We start from the raw sequence: 15,828 nt of genomic DNA, 5'->3' as shown, positions 1-15,828 counted from the left end.
TATTGGCTTAAATGTTTTGAAAATATTTTTCAAATCAACTGAATTTCCTTAAATTTAAGATAAATTTTTTTTCTTTATAAATAAAGAAAAATATTTTTCAAAAGCCTACTTCATTCTAATAGTACCATATTTTTTTACCCTACCCAATACTCCATACCCGACCCTCCACATCAAAAAATAAAAACTTATTTTTTTAATTTCAAATAATTTTTTACCCTTTTCCAAATACCTAAACTAGCCCCCCCTCCACTAAACAAAAATAGTTAAAAAATTCAAAAAAATATATTTTTCAATAATATTTCAAGCTTACAAATTTTTTACCTCACCCAATCATTATCACGCCTAACCCCATTCCCCAACCCCCAACTCCCAAAAAAAAATTAAATTTTTAANATAAAAATTATATTTATGTTGTTTATTCTTATATCTTTTAAATAAACTTAATGACAATAATAAAATATATTTAATTTAGATTGATAAAATTATTTATGCTCTAAAAATTGGTGTTAAACTTTTAAATTCGGTCAAAATTACGTGTCTACAATTGATATGAACTTGAATAATTGGTTCTTCTTCAATAATGAGAGACAATAATGGTGAAAATGGTAAAAGAGAAAAAAAATTTGAAAATCTTAAAGATGAAAATAAATTTAATAGTATTAAAGTCTAGAAGAAGTCTAAATGGATAGTGAATATATTTAATGTTGGACTGTTTTGAGAAATAAAAGAAAAGACAAATAATAATATTTACAAATATATTTAAAATATTGACATTTTGACTAAATATTTTAAAGTGTGGATGTTTTTACTAATTTAAGTTAGGAATTGTGACTACTTTACTAATTTTTTCATACTATTTGGTTATTGGTTAAACCAATAACCCAATAAGACGATAATAATTTATAACTTTACCCTTCCTAAATATTAGATATTAGTAATTTCATATATAACTAGACATTATAACTATATCAAATTATTAATACTCTACCCACTTCACACTAGGTTTGCAATTGTAGCTATTTGATTTTAGTTTTAGTCTTGTTGGACTATTTCATATTAGTTTTAGTTTATAATTGTAGGTTGTAACTTTTGCAAGTTTATGAAGGTCTATAATTTGATTTAACATAAGAAATTTCATTTTATATTCTGGCGGTCATGACATATAATTATAGCTTTTGAACAATGTTTTCTCTTATTGATGTAATTTCTCATTATTTTTCTTGTTTCACTATATCAAAAATATTTAGAGAAATGAGAAGTCATATAATATTTTACGGATTGGTTAAACCAAAACTGAACTGATAATGATCAAAATGATAAATCGAAAATTGATAAAGAATATCTTCTTGGTTTGTTATTAGGTTAACATATTTAAAAATTAAAAATCGATAATACATAAAACCGAATCGCACCGACCGATGCACACCCCTACAATGAAATACCTTTTTTTAAAAATACATTATGCATACTTTTATTCATTTAAATAATAAAATTTATTTCAATTGAGCACCTTAATATATAGATAAAATATTTTTATTAAATACTTTTAACTCTATATAGTAAAGTTAATTATTTAAAATATGTGATATTCTTTAATTATATGCATTAGCCATTATAAGTCATCAAATCTCACATCTTTACAGATGAGGCTGATATGTTAATATATTTTATGTAATTAAATTAATTATCTAATAGACATTTAAGAATATTCACACAGAAAAATCCAGAATTTGAGTTGAAAATGCTTAATAGAAACTTTTTATCATGTGTTTCAAAAGCTCAATTTGAACCGATAGTAATTCTAATATTTAAATAAAATTGGGATAATGCACAAGTACCCCCTCAACCTATGCCCGAAATCTCAGAGACACACTTATATTATACTAAGGTCCTATTACCCTCCTGAACTTATTTTATAAGTAATTTTCTACCCCTTTTTAGCATACGTGACACTAGTTTGAAAAAAAAAAGTCAACCTTTGTTGGACACACAAGATAGTGCCACGTAGGTCGAAAAGACGTAAAAAATTATTAATAAAATAAGTTCAGGGGGATAATAGGACCTTATTATAGTATAAGTGTGTCTCTAAGATTTCGGGCATAGGTTGAGGGTGTACTTGGGCATTATCCCAATAAAATTTACTAACTAGTTTAAGAAGTTATAAATATTGTTATTAAACCTTTTTTACTACTCTCCTTGTCCATATTAATATAGCATTATTTCCTTCTCAGACAATCTCATTTTATATTTGATGAAATTATTTTTAGTCACAGATTTACAAGATTAGTTTTGGAGGCATATGATCTTTGAACTTTTGACCTAGCTTGTCTAGGAACAAAGTTTCAAGTTTTACAAGTTCGGCATCAAAAGTTCAAGATTATTAGATATCATTTCTTACAAATATTTACAACTTATCCCAAATAACACATTTTGAGATTTTTAAACGTTATGTTCAATTGAACATTTTACATAAATTGAGAGGGAGTGTCTTTAGGTCATCAGTTTATTATATGTTCCTCGTGATATAGAGTAGAACCTTATAGTCAATCTCAACTTGTTTAGAACTGAAGCGTAATTAATTCGAAAGTAATGATGCTCATCATGGACTACAAAAGCCAACACTCAACAAAACAGTAAAGTAAAGAAGAAGAAAACAAACATTTCAAATCTTGAAACAACAACTCAAGAAAGGCTACTTTTGATGCATAAGCATATTTTTATTCTATTCCAAGCCTCTCCCCAACAGGTTTCGCGTACTCGAGAAGCTTATGTTGGTCACTGTCCCTCTGCATACACCTCTTAAAGGGAAAAAGATGTAGTAATAAGTTATAATTAATCTATTTTGATTTGTGTAAAAATGAGCATATGGGCAATAGGTGAATTTGAGTTTTTTTTTAGTTTTCAAAAAGGTTACTCATGATATGAATATATATTTTTGATGTTTCAATAGTCTGAATATCTTGATAAACTGATCAAAATATTTAAGATAAACTAATATAGCATCATTCCAAGTTAAATTTAGAACCATAAAACTAGATTCTATTGTGCTAAATGAAAATATTTTTGAAATAAACCCCTAATTGAAATGCGCTGAAAATATTTTTGAAATAAATGATGTACAAAATACCCATAAAACTAGATTCTATTGTGCTAAATGAAGATGAAGATTTATTTTTAGCAAGCATAAAGCTACAAATTTAAAAATTTGAAAGACACAAGATTGACATAACTTGTATGGAATGTTACATGTTGAAGCTGGTTGGAATGTGGAGGAAGCAATATTTGAAGTAGAAGTGAAGAAAAAAGTACTTTTAGTGAACAAGTCAACTTCTTCTTGATTCTATGGTTATGGTGGGTCGAGAAGAATAAAGGGATGATTTTTTTTAATGAAAATGAAGACTGGATTTTGGCACCACCCATTTTGGTTGTAGGTCGGGTGAATTTTTTATTTTTGAATAAAAAAATAAATAAAATTGAATAAATCATTTAGAGGATACCACATGTCGATCCGTTAGATTCAAGGATATATATACAATCCAAAAGAATGAAGGTAAAGGCATATACAACCTTAAAGTATAACGAAGGGTATTGATACAATATTTATGATAGTTTGAAGAATAATTATCTTTTTTTTTTTAATTTAAATTTATCGAAAATAAATATTTAAAGACACCCTTCAACTTTCAAGTATTGCTTATAATTATTGTCAAGTAATAGCTTTGTCAAAATATTACATTGGCATTTATATATATATATTTTTGCACATTACTTTAGTTCCTTTTCAATTATTTTTTAAAAATAATAATCTAATTTTTGTTCCGAACTGGACAACATATTTGGTCTATGGTCAAAAGTATTTTTAAATATTTTATCATGTAGATATGAACAACAAAAAAGCATTCAAAGTCTTCTTAGATTTGGTCAAATGAAATTAATTATTATTTTGGTTATTAATTATAAACGGTCAATCAACATTTATTAAACTTTCAAAAAGTTATATCTTTTACATAATAGTCAACTTAATCTTTTCAACATCTCTATATAACAACGTCTTCCTTATAATAGCAGAGGTATCAATACTTACACCTACCAAATCAAATTCAGTGTTGAGCTTTCCTGTTGTATTAATTAATCTAATTTCTTCAAAACACCTAAGATTCATGCCTATAAAAAGAAATGAATTCAGGATGGATCAAAGAACGATTCGACAAATTCTATTGATGTTATATTTTCTGTTAAGTTATAATAGGGTGGAAGGGCAAAAAAAGCTATCCAAATTAGAGGATGCGGAGTTAGAAAAACAATTAAAAATTTTGAACAAGTCAGCCATCAAAACAGTAAAGGTATTTTTTTTTCAAAAAAATTATTTTATTATACTTCTAAGTCGCAAAAGACATTTTATTTGATAATATCACTTTTGTATTTGAGAAAACATTCATTTGTCACATTATTCTCGGGAAATAGAGAACATTCCCTTTAATTCCTTCTTTGAATGTAAACTTTTGTTGTAGTTGAAGATTGAGCAGGTTTGTCTGTTTCGATTTGTTTGTTTTACTTTTTCTTTTAATTTGATTAGAGAAAAATATTTTTTTCCATTTTTTCAAACTATTTGATTCTATTTTTTCACATAACATGTTTAAACCACAAGATTTAAGAGCACTTTAATATATTCTATATATATTTATTTTAATATCACAAGATTCAAAACAAAATTACCTTTTAAAACTTCATGTCAAATCCAATCAAACAAATGAACTAAAATGGATTAAGCACAATTTTTGCATATGATCTTGCAAATTGGAGTCAAGGGCATAACAATGGCTTAGGACACATCTATCGAAATATTTTTCATTAACATATAATGGCATGGATGAACATTTTCTCAACGAAAGTAGCATAAATGAATAAATACGAATGAATGACCTAGATTAGTCTTTTCTCAAAAAAAAATCTTTTTTTTAATAAAAAAAGCAAAGTAGTAGTATTACCATTTACTAAGAATTGCTCTCGTGAGTATGTTTTGTGTTTAAATGGTACATCTTGTTCTAACTTAGGCTACTTGTTTTATTAATTTTAATTGTTTACAGACTAAATATGGAGATACATACGACTGCGTAGATTTCTACAAACAACGTGCATTTGATAACCCATTATTGAAGGATCATAATTTTCATCCTAAGGCATATCTCTACTCTCTTTTCATTTCGTTGTCATTTTGTTCCTATTGGATATGATATTATTGACATACAATTGAACATTTGATTGAGCAGATGAAACCTACTTTATCTACAATCAAGAAAGATTCAACCTTCTCATCAACAACTAATAGGTCATGGACAATATGGTCAAAAGATGGAGGATGCCCTTTTGGAACTATTCCTGTTAAGAGAATGACAAAAGATGATCTTGTAAGATTAACTCATATGCCTCCTCCAGAGGATGTCACATTCACCGATGAATATGATGTTGTAAGATGATTTATGTCAATTTACTTCTATATATATTGCATATTTATTTCAAACGTAAAAATAAGTTCATTTTCTAATGCAGAGCAACAATAATAGTAGGCCAAATGGAAGATACGTATCTTCACAAGGATATAAGGTGGTATATGGCTATAAAAATTATTTTTTAATGTCCATGTTTTATTTAATGGGATTTGAAGTAATAAAGGAACAAGTTATTCTTAGTTTAATTTGGGCACTCTGTAAGATTTACTAAAAACAATTTTAAAAAAAAAATTAGGTTGCAATAGCTCAAATTTCATATAATCCACATAACAAGTTTGCGGGAGCCGGAATGAGTTCTGCTTTGTACAATCCTCAAGTTAATGGACAGCAACACAGTGGATCTCGACTAAAAATTCATAAAGGATCAGATATCTTACAAGCTGGTTGGAGAGTAAGTTTATATCAATTTTTTACTTCATTATTCTATCGTTTTGTGGAAGAAGGATGTATGTTAACTATTGAATTTTGTTTTTTTAAGATGTACATAAGAAAATTTCTTAGCAAATGCTGAATATCTAATAACTATAATATAACATACCTGTTTCGTGTTTTAGGTGGACCCAACGTTATACGGGGATACTAAAACTAGATTTTTTATACATTTCCAGGTAACTATCTTTTGTACTGTGGTGATTTCTCTTTTGAGTTCATTAAACTAGTACATCTTTTAGGGTGTGTTTAATGTGAATTTATAATTTTCTCTGTTTATTGGCTTAAATGTTTTGAAAATATTTTTCAAATCAACTGAATTTCCTTAAATTTAAGATAAATTTTTTTTCTTTATAAATAAAGAAAAATATTTTTCAAAAGCCTACTTCATTCTAATAGTACCATATTTTTTTACCCTACCCAATACTCCATACCCGACCCTCCACATCAAAAAATAAAAACTTATTTTTTTAATTTCAAATAATTTTTTACCCTTTTCCAAATACCTAAACTAGCCCCCCCTCCACTAAACAAAAATAGTTAAAAAATTCAAAAAAATATATTTTTCAATAATATTTCAAGCTTACAAATTTTTTACCTCACCCAATCATTATCACGCCTAACCCCATTCCCCAACCCCCAACTCCCAAAAAAAAATTAAATTTTTAAAATTTCAATTTTACCCCATCCCATACCCTAACTCCTCCTCCTCCCCCCTCCACCCACACAAAATCCTCGTCAAATTTTCTTTTTATAAAAATTATACTTGAAAAATATTTTAAATGTTAAAAGATTCATTTTTTTCGTCATTACCCACCCCTAATCCCTAAACTCCCACTCCAATCATTTTTCAAAAAATCTTTTTTATGTCACCCCTACCCATCTGGTCAACCTCAGCCACAACCCTGATCAATTTTAAAAAAGAATTATTTTTTGAAAATTATCTCAGATTAATAATTTTGATTTTTTACGCCATTCAACCCCTACCAACCCCCCCCCCCCCTTTAATTTCTTTTTCAAAAATAATTTTGTTAAAAAATATTTCAAATATATAAAATTTCATTTTTTATGTCAAACCTACACCTACCCCTCCCCCCACCTCCCCACATCAATTTTTTTTCAAAAAATTAAAATATATTTCAAAATTATAAAATATCTTTTTTAAACACCATCCCTGCACTCAATCCCCCCCCCCTTCCGCCACCTTATTTTAAACACACCTTTAGTTTAACTATCTACCTTTATTTTTAAGCATGTATGAGATATATCTATTTTTGTAGGCTGGTAAAATTCATTGTTTCAATACACTATGTCCCGGCTTTGTACAAGTAAAACATGACTTCCCTCTTGGTTATTCATTCATGGATATTTCACAACGTGGAGGAAATATTTGGAGTGTGGAAGTACACATTGATCGGGTACATTTTATATTGTCTTTATTTTTCTTATTTAGAGTCTTTGAATATTTTATACAGATATAGAAATTATACTTAAGAGATAACATAAATATTGTTATTGACAAGTTATTATTATTTTTTTTTGAAAAAAGGACTTATCCGGTAATTGGTGGCTATTAATGGGACAAGATACGCGAATAGGTTTCTGGCCACAAAGTCTCTTCACTGACTTGAAAAGTTTTGCTACGAATGTTGATTGGGGAGGAGTTGTATATAGTCCACCAGGTGTACCAAAACCTCCGATGGGCTCAAGCTATTTTCCTATTGAAAACAGTTCCTATGATGCTTATTGCGCTGAGCTTACAATTATCAACGAGAAAGGAAAAACAATTGAAGTAGATACAACAGTCACACATACCGATAATCCGTACAAGGTTGAATTTATACAACTTTCACATGGTGCAAAACACATATATTTTGTTCTTTACGGGGGACCGGGTGAAAGTACACATGTTTAATAGTAAAGAAAATCGTCCAAATCCTGAAAAAAGTTGAAGAAAATTGTTCCTATTTGTTCTATATACACCTTTAATTTGAATGATATATTGTCTTCCAAAGAAATGCAAAGGAAAATGGTGCAAAATACCTCTCAATTTTCATTTATTTGTTGATCTTGTCGTTACCATTAAAATCGAATTATTTATACTCTTGTTATCTATAAACTTGTCACTTGTATCCTCAATTGGATGAAAAATTTCAAATCAACCAAAAAAAATAATTCTAATAAAATTACTGAATTAAAAAAAAAAATTCAAACATAGCCCAACTAACTAAATAAATATTTGCCAAATGAAATCCCCAAATACATCTCTCTATTTTTCACCTCTTTACAAAAAATTTCATCCATTTCTCCTCCTCATCTTTTCTCTTCTAAATTTACTATATATTTTACTTACTGTGCGACCCGTTTTTCTTCTAAAATTGCTATTTGTCTTTCTCATTTTTAGCCATTTTTTTCATATAAACACAATAATTTACTCACTAAGAAAACAAACAATTAAATAATTTACCGACTAAGTAAATGATTAAATAAGTCCACATATATTTTCACCTTAATATTTTTTTGCTGCACTAATTTAATCATATACGTTTACTTGTAACACAGAGATAAAATATCATTAAATAATTGAATTTTATCCTAACTGTATAACAAATCCCGTTGGTGTCACGTTAATCCCTTTGAATTTGTTTAGTTTTATTTTCTTTTTCTTTTTAAAAATATTTATATAATATTATGTAATTTATATAGATTATTATTATATATAAGTGAAGTACATATAGATGATTAAAATTTCTAAACTTAAAAAGAAAATAAATAACAGAATTGCATAGCTTTTTTAATTGTTATCAAAAGAGGAGATATTATATCATAATATTATGCATCAATACAAATATTATGTATAGCTTAAAGCTTAAGAAATAATGTGTTAAAAAATTCAAGACTAAAAAAAGTTTCGATAGTCTTGACATTCGAGAATTAAGGGAATACTAACAAAATCTAATAAGATTTTTATAATGAGGCAAAGTGTGAACTAATTCACTAGTAGTACTTCTAACAGAAAAATAGCATTGTTTTTGTAAAATTGTGGTAATCTAATAAAGAGTCACATAAAATGAGATGAAAAGTTAATATTTTATGCTTAAATTAGAAAAAAAAGAAAACAAAAGTCAAACAAAATAAAAATTGATGCTTCACAACATGTTAACTATGTTATCTACTTCTACTAATTATATGTAAGAGATCAACATGTTTTCTTCAGTTGTGTGTTTATTTAGGTGATATGTTGTTTGACCTACTGGTTTAGGTATGACATATCAACCCCAAGGTCTAGGGTACAAACATTGCCAACATTATTTTTTATTTCTGTTTTAATTTTAGCTTCTTCTTTTATCTCGTAAAGCAATTGTACTTTTTTTCTTCATTTTTATTTGTAATATTACATTTTTCAAAAGTCTATTTGACTAGTTTACAAATTTAATTTAAATTACATTTATTCGATATTTTAAATAAAAAATTTAGATATTAATTAACTATACGAAAAGTACTATACATTGCAATTTTTTGCATATCAATATGATGAAGAAATATATTGTAAAATGTTAGTCAATTTTTTTTTATAATTTGACTTTAAAAATGGAAAGTATGACAGTTAATAGTGGACGGAGGGAGTGATAATTTTGATGATTAAAGACCTCTACATCTACTAATTGATTTACGAGATTTTCAGCTTGAAATTTTGTGTTTTAATTAGTAGAGATTTTTAATTAATTTCAGTTTCTTAATTGATTTGAGTCTTTTGACATTTCGTATTACGTAAATATAACTCTTATTCATATTTTAGTTATTTCATCTTAACCACACATGAGGCAACCAACATGTGTGATTTTACATTATAATTAACAACATATTTACTCTTGAAAGTCTATTTGTGCCACATATATTGGAACAAGGAAAGTAACATATATTATTTGAAAATTATGTAACGGTACTATAAATTACAATAATTAATTTAGAGTATTTAAAAATCATCTTAAAATTTAATTGAATTTTTAAAATTTTATATGTGTCACATAAAGTAAAATAAAAATAAAACAGATATTGAGACCGTACTAAGACGGCGCATGCGTGTAGTATAATATAAATCACAAAATCAAGATTCTTGGTCAACCAATTTTTGTTTATAATAGTATAATAGTGTGGTACAATTTCATAATAATACTACAAAATGTTGACTCCCAAAAGCAACAGTTTATGGCTCTCATAAACACAACAAATATGGATTTTTAAAGGGTTTTTTGAGACGTGTCGTTGTTTTATTGGGCCATATTATTTTTCCAGCTAATGCGACAAGATTTGTTGATAATTCCAATTTTTCTGACCTCCAAATTAAGGGGCTTTACCAATACATAATGGACAAAAGATAAAAATCACATATTTTTAAGGTAAAATTATCATTTGTTCCTATAAGTTTATAATTACATAAATTATTCAAACTAATACAATACTATAAGCGTTCATACATTAATCTGATACGCGAGATACATTTATTGTTAAGTAAAATACATTACATTTTATACATGATACATTAATCTGATAGTGAGATACATTAATTTAATGCGTGAGATACATATATCGTTAAGTAAGATACATTACATTTTATACATGATACACTAATTTGATGTGTGAGATACATTAATTAGATGCGCGAGATACATTAATCTTATGCGCAAAAATAAGATATTTTGGAAATTTATAAAACTAGCAGGGAATATTGGTAATAAGAGAACTTAAATGTGGAATTTCTATCATTTTTTACGCAAAATGTTGACCCCCCAAAGCAACAATTTTATGGCCCCCATAAACACAACAATTCTGGATTTTTCAAAGATTTTTTTGAAGACGTATCGTTATTTTATCGGGCCATATTTTTTTTCCAGCTAATACAACAAGATTTGTTAATGATTCCAAATTTCATGACCTCCAAATTAAGGGGCTTTACTAATACATATGATACACAATTAAATTCGTTATAACACAGATTTATTATAATAACATTTCACGAGTATAATGACCTAATTTCCTTCAAAATCAAATACTTTTCTATAGTAATATTTTATTCATAATAATAATAATGATATTTATACTGAGATTATAGAGCAATTTTAATATTTGTCTTAATTAATTTCATGAATATACACATAATAGATTCAAAACAAAATATTATCACTTAATGTTGCTATTTTATAATTTAAAACCAATAAAATTCATATTATTGTCACTTCACCCCTAAATGACTTTTTATTGTTTTGCCACTTGACTTTATAACGTAATTATAACTATCATTTCGTACTAATAAGTATATAGTTTTTCTTTGTGAAAAATAAAAGAAAATGCACTCTTTTTTGGAATTATGTATGTATGCTAATATCAATGGAATTTTCTCCACTTTCTTTTTATTAATTTCTTGGAGCCACTGAAACAAATTTAAAAATTAGAATTTTTAAGTATTTAGATTTTTAAAATTTTATCACGACACATTTGAATTATTAGGTGTGAAATATAATATTTTTAATAAATCAAAAATAGCGAAATGGAATCAGCAAAATTAGGACTTCGCCAAGCCAACTAGCATATCATTGGTTATTTTGAGTATATAACAATGTTCCATTGAACACTATGTGAATATACGTTAAAATTAAGTCTGTGTTTTTATATTCATTTATCTAAGCATATGAGTGTTTTTGTACTAGGCATATATTGAAGACGAGAGTAATAATGCGCACTAAATTCAGAGCATTTTAACTGCTTCACACAATAAATAAAGAGGAATACTATTTCCTAAAAAATGTTTTCCTCCCTGATACACACATAAATAGAGTAATTGCTTGAAGTACTTAGGATAAATACAAATTCCAAAAGGCAATAACCATCAAATATTATGACCGAAATAATATATACTTAGCATTATTGAATACGAATTTTTCAGTCCAACTTATCAATATTAGTGCCATTTACATGTTACTTGCACCTGAAAATTAGCAATTCTGGATTTATCCATACTTTGAGCACCAAGTCAAATTAGAGTGACGAGAAATATTAGGCCAATATACTTTTTGTTAATATCTGTGTGGATACTATGTTTTCCCTATATATAACGCAGACCGTTGCTTACAAAATTTTTCATTACTACACAGCTGAGTTCATACAGTTGTAATACCAAACAACAAATTCTACCAAAGATATGATCTTATGACATACTTGAAGCAGCCAAACAAAATAATAAAAATAAACAATCAAAGACAATAATACTTTATTCATTTCATTCCATTACAACATTTTTCATAATAAAATAGTACTATATATGAAATTCATTTCATTCCATTACCAACATTTTTCATAATAAAGTAATTATATATCAGGCCTTTTAACTGTGACCTTTCTCCAAACCTTGACTAATATAAACATCATAATTAAGAAACATATCATAATACCGACGCCGATAGCAACTTGCGCAATGGGGCTGATGTTGTACCCCTTGTCTCCTGATTTTCCCCAATACCCCATTTCCTCTTCAAAGTCCATTTCCTGCAAAAAAAAAAAAAAAGGATAAGAAGGTTGATAACCTCTTTTCCAATTACATTCTATATATCTTGTGAAGAAATGAAAAAAAAAATGGAAGAGCAATGCATGCATGTTGTATAGCACAAAAATGATTCATGAATAAGTTCATCTTGTTGCACAAAGCCTGAGTTAACATTGAGACAAGACAATATATACATAGCAATGTAAAAGGAAAACAAAATATAAAGTTATCAAACCTCTTTTCCAGTTACATTCTATATATCTTGTGAAGAAATGAAAAAAAAAATGGAAGAGCAATGCATGCAAGTTGTATACGTACTAAGCATGAAAATGATTCATGAATAAATTCATCTTGTTGCACAAAGCCTGAGTTAACATTGAGACAATACAATATATGCATAAAAGCAAGTGACACTAAAAATAAGAATATAGATAAAGATGCATACACTCGAAAGGGAGAATCTCTTTATGATAATCAAAGAAGAAATATGTTTTGTTATATTAACTAAACTACTCAAAGCATTATTATTTATACACGCAGGCTCGACCAAAATGGCTAAACATTTAACTATACTATGTTTTGTCTTTAGTATCTTCTTTTTATATATTTTTGAACATTTTATTGAAATTAATTTTAATTTTTGTAAAAAATGTCACGTCATTTCCTTGATATCTATTTTTTTGCTTGCCGTTTATTTATGAAAATAAATCTCTCTTATTTAAGTGACCTTTCCTAATATTGGCAATTAGTATCAAATAATCCTAATATAATTCAACATGGACGCATTTGTAAGTTACACGTCCTTTTCTACATATTATTTTATCACATCGAATCTTTATATAACAACACTTGAACTAACAAAACATCATTTTTGATTAACTAACTAAGAACTATTCCTGGTTTCACATTTATATAATAATCTTGATTTCTAACATGTACCAAGAGTTTTACAAATCATTAATTCTTATAACTTGCCTTGGACTCAATATAGAATATTGTTATAGGCGTGTGAATAAACTTTTCATATTAAAAGCCGAAAAAAAAGAAAAAGTTACGTGTATGCAAGATTAATCGTGACAATTAGTTTTTAATCAAAACTAAAAAGCAAAGTGCATTATAAGGTTGTTGATTATGGTTAGGCTCCATTAGACAAAATGACAAACAAATTAACAACAAGACAAACAAAGATTAGATATTATTGAATTACTTTAAGGATTTAAACTAATCGAAGAAATAAATTATTTTAAGATTTCTTAAAATTAATGCAGAATGGAAAAAAAAATATGTAGGAAAATCAAATCCCTAGCTAATATAAATCACAAAATCAAGATTCTTGGTCAACCAATTAGTGTTCTTAATAGTATATAATAGTGTGGTCCTATTTCATAATAATACTACAAAATGTTGACCCCCAAAAGCAACAATTGTATGGCCCCCATAAACAATAATTCTGAATTTTTTAAAGGCTTTTTAATACGTGTCGCTATTTTATTGGGTCACATTATTTTTCCAGCTAATACGAGAAGAATTGTTAATAATTCCAAATTACATGGCTTTACTAATACATATTATATTATATACAATCAAATCTTGTTATATATAATAACATTTCACGATATATGGTCTAGATTTTTTTAAGAATCTAATTACATGTTATATTTATTTTCAATAATATTATTTTATTTATTATAACAATAATATTTATTAGGGTGATATATCCTCTATAACGGTTATAATCAAATATTGAGTAATAATAATACTTTTATAATAATTATTGATCCATAATATTATGTACATACTAAATTTCGAATAATAACATTTTAAAAAAAATAGTATACGTATATAATAATACCTTTCTAAAAAATTATAAAATTTTCAGATAAACATTTTCATTAATATAATGGAGTTTGAAAATATATTGCTTGATACGAAAAATATAGAATGTGTGTGTCTTTGTTTTTTCGTTTGCGTGCACGTTATAAATCTATATTTGACAAGGACAATTAACAATTTTTGAACATTAATTATTCAATGGAAGATGACACAGGTTATATTTGAATTAACGTGCATGCAAAGTTAAATCTGAAAGCAGTATGATTCCTTTTATTTTTTATTGTCTTTGAGTTGTTTATGGTTATTTATTTTTTACAATATAGATAGTTAATTTTTGGGGCAGGAGAAAATTCATATTAAGCACTGTCCCAGCATTAACTGGTACAAGGAGGAGGCACGATAGCGAAGATTAATTCATCTCAATCTACAAAAAGCATTGCCTTGGTCGTGCAATCCAAAAAGATAAAAAAATCATTAAAGATGATGAGATAATACTTTAATTACGATGGGCATTTTGAAGCTTCCACAAATTAAATGAGTTATATAAAAGAAACTTGTAAGTTAATTGCGATTTCATTGCACTAATTTATTAGGTGTGAAAGAGATTTTTTCTTACAAAGGAGAAGGGGAAAGAATACAATTTGCACCACTGATAGATTTAGCTATTTCTACTTTTTTTTAAGCAATGTTAATTTCTTGCCTTACGTAAATAATTTCATTTTGAAAAAAAATTGTTTCCTCCTTAAAAGGCCTAAGAAAAAACTTATTTATGTGTAATTGAATCTCAAACGAAGTGAAAAATTATAATGACGTTCTATTTCCAGTCGCAAGCAAGATAAAAAAAGACCAATAAGGCTCAATTCCCGTAAACATAAATTTTAATATTGAATTAAGTGATGGAAAAAACTTAACAAGACGAATACTTTCCCCTTTATAAGTGTGATATTTTTCAAAAAGACCAATATAATAAGAATGAGTCAAGTAAGATTGACCAAATTTAGCGCACATGATATTTTAATCTAATTTTATATCGACATACCTCAAATTCACATAACGATTACATTTTTAATGCTTAACATGACATTAATTGAAAGAATCACACGAACTCCTTTATAACAATAAGTTTTACCTGATATGAATTTAAATTTATCTTATCGAATATAACAAATTTATAATAATTTGACTTAGTAAATGTCACGACCCAAACGGGCCGCGACTGGCACCCACACTTACCCTCCTATGTGAGCGAACCAACCAATCTAAACCTTAACATTTCAATTTAATATCAACAGAAAATAATGCGGAAGACTTAAACTCATTAATAAAAACCAATTCAATAACTTCTAAAATTCAACATCTATTATTCCCCAAAATCTGGAAGTCATCACCACAAGAACATCTATGATCAAATTACTAAACTAAGAGTATTCTAAGAAACTAAAATAAACAAAAGCTAGTCCATGCCGGAACTTCAAGGCATCAAGACATGAGGAAGAAGATCCAGTCCAAGCTAGA

The 15,828-nt window shown here is 27.2% G+C and overlaps 1 protein-coding gene and 1 long non-coding RNA gene across 2 annotated transcripts; one reads left to right on the top strand and one right to left on the bottom strand.

The window, feature by feature from the left end:
* Positions 1-4,082: 4,082 nt before the first annotated feature.
* Positions 4,083-7,964, top strand: LOC107025545. The gene is made up of 8 exons (XM_015226330.2): positions 4,083-4,343; positions 5,088-5,180; positions 5,271-5,468; positions 5,551-5,604; positions 5,746-5,901; positions 6,065-6,118; positions 7,220-7,357; positions 7,489-7,964. The coding sequence occupies exons 1-8, from the start codon at positions 4,161-4,163 to the stop codon at positions 7,852-7,854; spliced, it is 1,242 nt and encodes a 413-aa protein (XP_015081816.1). The 5' UTR covers positions 4,083-4,160; the 3' UTR covers positions 7,855-7,964.
* Positions 7,965-12,190: 4,226 nt separating this feature from the next.
* On the bottom strand, positions 12,191-13,004 carry LOC107025663. The gene is made up of 2 exons (XR_001457434.2): positions 12,926-13,004; positions 12,191-12,482 (listed from the first exon to the last, which is right to left on the bottom strand). It is a non-coding gene; the product is annotated as an uncharacterized LOC107025663 (long non-coding RNA).
* Between the last annotated feature and the right edge of the window lie 2,824 nt (positions 13,005-15,828).

The sequence above is a fragment of the Solanum pennellii genome, chromosome 7 (genome assembly GCF_001406875.1).
Source record: "Solanum pennellii chromosome 7, SPENNV200".
In the NCBI taxonomy this organism is placed as follows: domain Eukaryota; kingdom Viridiplantae; phylum Streptophyta; class Magnoliopsida; order Solanales; family Solanaceae; genus Solanum; species Solanum pennellii.
Note: the sequence above shows the minus strand (reverse complement) of the source record. Positions and strands in the feature narration are given on the sequence as shown.